Source organism: Fringilla coelebs (genome assembly GCF_963513975.1).
Source record: "Fringilla coelebs genome assembly, chromosome: 12".
Lineage (NCBI taxonomy): Eukaryota > Metazoa > Chordata > Aves > Passeriformes > Fringillidae > Fringilla > Fringilla coelebs.
The window spans coordinates 16,318,469-16,326,669 of NC_140038.1; the positions used below are offsets into that span (position 1 = coordinate 16,318,469).

Genomic DNA, 8,201 nt, shown 5'->3' on the forward strand with positions numbered 1-8,201 from the left:
TAGAATCCTATTTGAGCCAACCCATTACCCATTGGAACATTTTTCCAAGGTCATATAATTCCCGGCATAAAGGCTTTAGATATAAAGAGTGGGGGCCTGCCTGGAAACTGCTGAAATTCATCCTGAGGTCACAGGCTTCACACTGAAGTCATGGTGTGGTATTACATGGCCCATGGATGTGTGAGAGGAAGGCAGGTGATCAGAAGGATCTTCTCCTCACTTAAAAGCTCTCACTGATTCTGTTTCATCAGTTCTGGCTGGTGCTCCTCCAGCGTATTTATACAGAGAACCACCCCTGCCATGAGTGGTTTTTTAAAGCACCTTTGAAGGATAACTCTTAATGCAGTAGTGGTTGTGTTCATAGCAGAAGGCACTGCAAACTGCACGAAAACTAGTGTTGAGCACTTCCTCACTGAATCACCAGGCTGACTGAACCTTTGGTCCCTCCCTCTCCTGTTCCCAGTAGTCTGGGGAGTTTCAGAAACAAAAGTTTTCTCTCCCTCCAGTTCTCAACATCTGAAGCCTTGAAAACTTGATGGGGAGCTTATAAACATGCGATGTCAACATTAGCTGTTGTTATTAATGACTTGGCTAATTCCTGAACCTATCGCCAATGCAATTACTTTTGGGGCTGTAGGCAGTTCAGGAGAAGGCAGAAGAAAAGCCCCAGTAATGACTTTTTGAAGAGGTGCTGGTGGCATCCTGGCTGACAGCACAGAATGGCCACGGGGTGTGTTAATCAAAGCACAACAACAGGAATTGATTTCTCTCTCTCCCTCTCCCTCCTCCCTGCAGGACCGTGAGCCCTGAGCTCAAGTCTTACGCTCTGGGGGTGCTTTTCCTGCTGCTCCGGTTGCTAGGTAGGTACAAAAGTTGTGTCTCCTCCTCTCCCACCCTCTGCTCCCTCTTGGAACACTCCATTTTGAACGTGCAGAAGTTGCTTTCTGCTCCCTGTAGTGCTGTCATTGTCGTGAGAGGGGTGTGACACACTGGGGTCCAAGCCCTCTCCGCGAGGGATGTCACATCAAGGCTCCTGAAGGCACTTTTCCTGCCATTTGTGTTGTGCTAATGGAAGAAAATGCAGTGTTGCATGAGAAATGGCTGTTTCTCCCATGGTCCCACACAACCAGTTTCTCTTGTGTAGCTGTTAATAACGTGTCAGCAGCTTGCAGAATTACTGCTGTACTGCACATTGCTGAAGTAGAGGGATATGGATTTTCACCCTCCTTTGAGGGACAGGACTTGTGTTACATGGTGAGTTTGCCCCTTCCTTTGGGTGTCTCAGAAATGAAACCAGGAAAATGAGACAAGCTGAGTCCTTGTTTCCTCCTGTGGGTTAATATCCCATTAAAATGCTTATGGCTCCTCCTCTGGACCAGTGTGTTCTCCTTATGTATGAATTAAAGGGAACATACCAGGCTGCTGCTTGTTTCTGGCTGTTTTTTTCCCCTCTGGAAGAGGTGGCTCCTATTTTAAAGCTCCTCTATTTCAGCTCATTAGTCTCAGTGGTTCAGGGCAAAATCCTCTGATCCATTGTTGTGTGGGACCATCTCGTGCCCAGGGTTTCTGCATGTTGTGGGAGTGGAACTTATTTTTTTAGCAGGACACAGAGAGCACCTTCCCTGCGTGGCTCCCTTGGTCCCAAAGGAATGAGCTGGAGACCAAAGTGCCATTTCTTAGGCTACAACAAGACACTGGGAAGTACAGGACTGAAAATCCAGCAGTACTAGACATCGCTTTAAATACGTGACTTCGTTTTTTAATTTATTTTTTTAACACTTTATTCCCATGAAGCTGAACAGGAAATTGTGCTCCCAGACCAATTTTACAATAAAGCCAATTAGATGTCCATTGGTTTTGGTGAAGTAACTGCAGCCACACAAAAAGCTCCCTCAAGTTAACTTACCCAGAGCTCAGATAAGTCAAAGGGAAGTTTTTGGGGTGACCCAGGTCAGCTCTGGTTCAAGCCTTGCAAACACAGCATTTCCTTTAGCTGCTGGTGCTGCTCGTGGGTTTTGGCCTGACTTCAGCTGTCAGTGGCTGATTGTGGACTCTCAGCAGGCAAGTGTGCAAGGAGGATGGCTGTGGGCTGTTGTTTCCAAAGGAAAAATACTTAAGGGGAGAGATTTTTAGCTTTTCTTTTTTCCTTTCAAAAGAGAGAAGCCTCCTGAGATAGCTGCATCCTGAATTCCTCTAAAACCAGGCTCAGACATGTATGCTTAAGTTGAACAGATTTCTTTTTTTCATTCCAGTAGAGAAGCCATAGTGAGAATTTAAATTCAAATCTTTATGTGTTGCTCTGTCACTAAGGGATTCCCATGAAATAAGACAATACATCCTGAAGCATATCAGCAATGTAGCTGGAACACACAGAAAATGAAGAGAAAGATACATTTCTGTATGAGCAAGGGTATCCAAATTGTGCCTCTATCAACCTGAGGTTTGAGAATAGCTTTACTGATTTATTTTAAAAGCTTTTCAGTTCACCTTTAAGCTTTGACTTAAGAAGACAGCGATAATAGCTGCTTCTTACACCAAAGGAGAGAATTAAATGCAAGAGGTATGAGACCCGAAGGTGCAATCGTAGCTAATAGATTTCAGTAAGACAGAAGCACCTTTTTTTATGCAGCCTTACAGTTTCTGCTATGAAGAATATATATAGAGAGAGAAAGAGCAGAAATTTTTGCAACACTTTGCAGTAAGAGGTAGAACATGATTGACTCTCTTTAATATTCACTGTAATAACATGAAACATGACTGAATTCTCCCGGTATCCTCCTGTATATATTGTCTCATTTCATAGGAATTCTGCTGTGAGAGGGCAGCCTAACAGTGTCTTCATATAAAAACATTACTGCAGTATCCCAGAGAAGAGAGTAAAGCTGTGCCATTGGAGCCAAAGGTTTGGAATGGATTTGTCTGGAATGGCAAAGAATTTCAGACCTTTAAGATCCTGAATGCATCCTTTCTGTGTGGTGATCACCATGCATCCTAGAAGAGCCTCTGCTTACCAGGGCACTCCCTTAGAATTTTTTTTTTCTCCAAGCTCATGTTGTTTGCCTCTTATTCTAACATGACCCCACAGTTTTGGGGTTCACTCTCAGGAGGAGTTTCTGGTGTGCAATGCAACTGCTCATCTCCCTTGTCTCAAGGATTCTGAGCACCAGCTTGCTCCTGTGAGTCTCTCATCCTCTCCTCTGCTGAAAACAACCTGAAATACTCACTGGTTGCTAGAGGTTTTTCCACATGACTGCATTCACATGGGAGTAGCTTTGGAGTTCAAGGGAAACAGGTCCTTCCTCAAGTCTTACAAGGAGCACTGTCCATGCCAAATTGTTGTGGACACCAGGCTGAAGCCAGCAGGTGGGGATGGCAGCTCTCCCTGAAGTTCAGCCTGCACATCTCCAAAGCTTTGTGTCAACATCTCCCAGCATGTTAACAAGTAGGGACTCAGACCTCAAAATTATGATCCAAATGTGGTTTTCTATCATTACAGAAAGAATGTGGCTACTCAGTCACTTCCAGATCTGGGTATTACCCCTGAGGTGCCGTCCAGCAGCACTGGGCACACAAACTGCAGTCAGCAGCCCAGCCTCTTGCTTCTTTGTGGCAGGAGCCAAACTGAATTTTTAAAATCCAGGTTGAGCGTGTGGTTGTTCGCAAGTTTCAACTAAAAAAGCATCTTTGAACTTAGAAGCAGAACCAGCCCAGCCTGGATTTTTCAGTCCTTGAAATGATGAACACAGAGCTGGTGCTGATATTTTTTTCCAGAACATAGATAGGTTTTTAGATATAATGACTGGAACAAGTATTTCTAACAAACAGATTGTCTTGTGTTTTTATCATCTGGTTTTACTTACTGCATTTGTGCTATTAATGACTGGTTCAAATGAGTAGCAAAAGCCCATATAACCTTTCTTAATTCCTGCATTTACCAACATATAAGGAAGATCAAACAAAATCTGCAGAGCTCCAGTCATCAAGAAAATAAAATAAAGAGATCTCAGTTACCACAGAGAACGGTGAAGACAACCAATTTATTTGTAGTCTTAGGATACATGTCATGAATGTCACTACTTCGCTCGTGACAAGCTGAAGGAAGGTATCTTTTTTAAGCCTGGAAATCCAGGTTAATGATGAAACTGGATCCAAGATTAAACACTTTCCTGTCTAAAAACTGCAGTCCTTGTGTCTGCTGTCACAGGTATTTATAGAGTCTCAGGCATCACAGCACCTACGGATGCATTGATACTGTCAGGGGGGTGTTGTGCCTGCCTGCTGTTGGATTTCAGTAGATGCAATGCTCTCCTTTGCTCACTGTCTTAACCCACAGCAGTGACTTTATCCATCAGGGCTTTTTGCAGGGTTTATCTCCTTCCAGCCTCTGCCCATAAATACAGCAGAAGGTAGAGAAATGGTTGCATTTTGTAGAATGTTCACATTTTCCTCCCAGTGCTGCACACGCTGGCTGGGGAGTGCAGAGCTGGAGCGTGGATGTCCTAATCACCATCAGGCTAATGGGAAATGGGGGGTTGCTGCAGTGTCCCTGCAGGATGAGGGAAAGTAGACAAGAAAAACATTTCTTTTATTAGTGAAATGAGATTGGAGTGATTACTTTGCTTGAAGATTGCAGCTCTTGTGCAAACTATGATTGAGAAACACTCGTCGGTAGTTAGCTGCAGTGGCTGTGGGAGAATCCTGCTGTGATATTTCATTTAATGGCACTCTGAAATTTTCCCTTCTTCTCTGATGGCATCTTTGACATCTATTAGGGGCTATTGTTTCTTTTCCTCTGATCCAGAGAAAACAGTTTGCTATGTTTTGATATCAGGGTACAGTCCAAAGCAGGATCTCAGTGCTGAGGCTGATTTTAGGTGCTGAACTGGAATGCTGTGAGATCCTCCAGGGCAACACTCTGAAGTGCAGAATTGCCAGTTTCTAGAGAGTGATCTGCAAGGCTGTCCTCCTCTTTCATTCATCCCTCCACTTAGTCTCATTAGGCAAACAAGAAGCTTAATAAAAGCCACTCAGACTTGAATAAGATTCTCGCTGCATGTTGATATCAGCAGGAATCTCTTCCACAGACGTTAAGTCCAAGCTAAAAGCTCATCCACAAACTTCATTCAGGTTGATGTAGAACTTCAAAAATTAAAATCACAGGCTGCAGCTGGGACTATTAGCCTTGATAAAGTACCCTCTTTCCACCCACTGCAGTCACTTTATCACAGGGATCATAGAAGCATGATTTGCCTCTCTTGTTTTGGCAGGTTTTATCCCACCTCCGCTGATTTTCGGGGCCGGCATTGACTCCACGTGTCTGTTCTGGAGCACGTTCTGCGGGGAGCAAGGAGCCTGTGCACTGTACGACAACGTGGTCTACAGATACCTGTATGTCAGCATTGCCATCGCCCTCAAGTCCTTTGCATTCATCCTGTACACAACCACCTGGCAGTGCTTGAGGAAAAACTATAAAAGATACATCAAGAACCACGAAGGTGGTCTCAGCACTAGTGAGTTTTTTGCCTCTACTCTCACCCTAGACAATCTGGGGCGGGACTCGGTGCCCCAAAATCAACCACATAGGACAAAATTTATCTATAACCTTGAAGATCATGAGTGGTGTGAAAATATGGAGTCTGTTTTATAGTGACTGTGGAGGAGTGAACTATATTAATAATACAAGGGTCCTTTTTAATAAAAACAAGGAGAGAGCACGAACGAAAGAAGAAACAACTGCAAAACAGCAACGGCAACACAGGAAACTTTTGTCTTTTTCTCAAAGCCAGACCCAGCCAGGATTCTTGAGAACAGAGTCTTTTAATGGGATCACTTGTGCCATCCTGCAGGGTGATGGAGAAAGCAGGGAGCCCTTGTGGCTGGGCACCAGCCCCTTTGGTGACAGTACGAGCTTCCAAGGAGGGCACCCGCAGAGGTTCAGCGGAGAGTTTGGCACGAGGGGTAGAGAAAGCAAGCTGATAACAGCAGGGTGATAACAGCAGGGTGATAACAGCAGGGTGATAACAGCAATAGGTTCGTTCCCAGTTGAGATGGGGTGTGTGGAGCCCTGCAGGGCTGGCCAGGCTGGGTGCTGCTCCAACGCGCTGCGTCCGCGATGGCAAAGAGGGAGCGGTGCTGGAGTCCTTCCACCAGTCACACTCTGTCACCAGCCACGAGCCCAGGATGAATTCCTTGAAAGCTGCTGGAAACCTTCCCAGTGGCCAGTGATGCTGTCAGGGGTATCCAAGTCCTTCCAGGCCAGGCTTATTCGCAGATTGCAGCTCGGGGGCTGCCTGTGAATAACCACGCTCAGATCTCAAACCCAGTAGAGTTCAAGACGTTTGCTCACACTTGCCAAACGTGCTGTCATTTTTAAAGGGGGATGAGTTCCAAATACTTATCTGTGTAGTCCTCTAATAAGATGTTTTTTTTGAAATGATTTTCGAGTATGTGTTAACCCTTAAATCGCTGACACTTTTCCATGAGGAGGATTTATTTATGCTAGTTTGGGGAAGGATCCTGTTTAATTCACCCAAACGTAATGTGACTCAAGGGGTTTGTTTAATCCTCTGCATTTTTTATCCATACGCCTTCATTCTAATATGCTACCAAGCCAATGAAGACACATAATATGTTTTTAAAGAAGAGAATGAATGCACTGTGTCTCTATAAAAACAATTGTCTGTTGGAGAATTATAGATAATATGATGATTTACATAATATAGTTTTTTCATATTCTATGTGACTCAGTGAATACATATATATGTGGAGAGGCTGTTGATGTTCTCTCCAGTTTTTAAAGATATATATATATAATTTGCAATCTAGAAATTGTGTGGTGGATGTTTTCTTTAAAGTATGTGTGTGTGCGTGTGTGTGTGTGTGTGTACAAGATGAGAGGAATACTGACCTTAATCCTTCAGCCCTCACAATTGGTGTTTCATTTTTCACCTGAGAGATTCCACTGACTTTCAGTGGAAGCCATGTGAGGAAGATGGAATAATCTCTCTTGGATGCCACATTTTGTTTGTACATTTGGGAATAGTGTCCCTCTGGAAGGCTGGGTTATGGGAGCAGAGGCTGGCCAGCACTGAGCAACTCAAACTTCCATTCAGCTCCCCACAAAGCACCAATGCAGGAGCAGATTTGACTTGGCTCCTGCAGTGCAGTCTTACCTAAACCTGCAAAAACCATGGGGAAACTTTCATCTGATTACAAGAAACGTGGGGGTCAGGCTTATTTTGTATGCACACTTTTGTTTTCCAAAACATTCCTGCTGGGAAGCAATGCAAATTGGTGGCATTTGATGAGTTTTTTTCCCAGGAACCAGAATTGTTTCCAATGGACTAAATGTCAGAAGGGCTTTAAGGGTTAGCATCATAATTAAAAGTTCCTTTCTTTGTGTGAATTTCGAAGCTGTTGTGAACTCGAGGATGTTCAGAGGAGTAACCTGGCATGTTGACTCAAATGTTGGGTGTCACTTCCATGCAGGTGGCAGAGGGGCTGATCTTCCACCAAGTCCTTGTCCATTGCTGCAGTGGACACCCCAGAGCTGGCACAATTACAGAGGGTTGGTAACTTGTCACTCATCTTCAGCACCTTTATAGCAGACTTTGCTCTTATCCAGGCTTTGCAAAGTGGGTGTGGAGCACCCAACTGCTTCCACTTAATTGAATTTATATGTGTGCTTGCAGCTTATGCACAGAATTACATGTTCAGCAACAATAAGGGCAGGAAAAAAGGGTGTATCAAATAAACTCCATTGTGCCAAATACTCAACAAATATTGTAATTGCAGATATTTAATTCTTGGGTTTCAGCCATGTTAAGAATCACTCAATTGATGAAGGAGTTTAAGGAAAAAAAAATATTAAGCTATGCAGTGCCATTGTTATGTTGGGTGGTAAGTGATGCTTTTTAGACATTATGTTGGTTTAGTATATCCTATCTGCTAAAATAGAGATACTGCATCCATAAAACAATGAATTCAGAAAAGGCACAGGGTGCATAACTGTCTCATAAAATATATATAATTGTCAAGTATAAGCCTTTGAAATCATTCTGTACAGTTCTCTTCATTCTGCAGATTTATTACTTAGACTGCTGTCTTTCCAAATGTTAGCTCATAATTTTATACTATACACACACTTTCAGACTCCAACACAAATGTCACACAATAGAACCTTTCTAAAAGCCTGATTGCTT

At 43.6% G+C, this 8,201-nt stretch overlaps 1 protein-coding gene across 1 annotated transcript in view; it reads left to right on the forward strand.

Annotated features, from left to right (window-relative positions):
• SLCO3A1 (solute carrier organic anion transporter family member 3A1) overlaps positions 1 to 6,774 on the forward strand; it is a gene marked incomplete at its 5' end in the record, with an annotated part of 129,800 nt that extends 123,026 nt beyond the window's left edge. The window contains 2 exons of the mRNA XM_084213540.1: positions 796 to 860; positions 5,268 to 6,774. Of these exons, the coding sequence (XP_084069666.1) occupies positions 796 to 860; positions 5,268 to 5,647 (445 nt within the window). The 3' untranslated portion in view covers positions 5,648 to 6,774. The remainder of the gene's footprint in view (positions 1 to 795; positions 861 to 5,267) is intronic.
• Between the last annotated feature and the right edge of the window lie 1,427 nt (positions 6,775 to 8,201).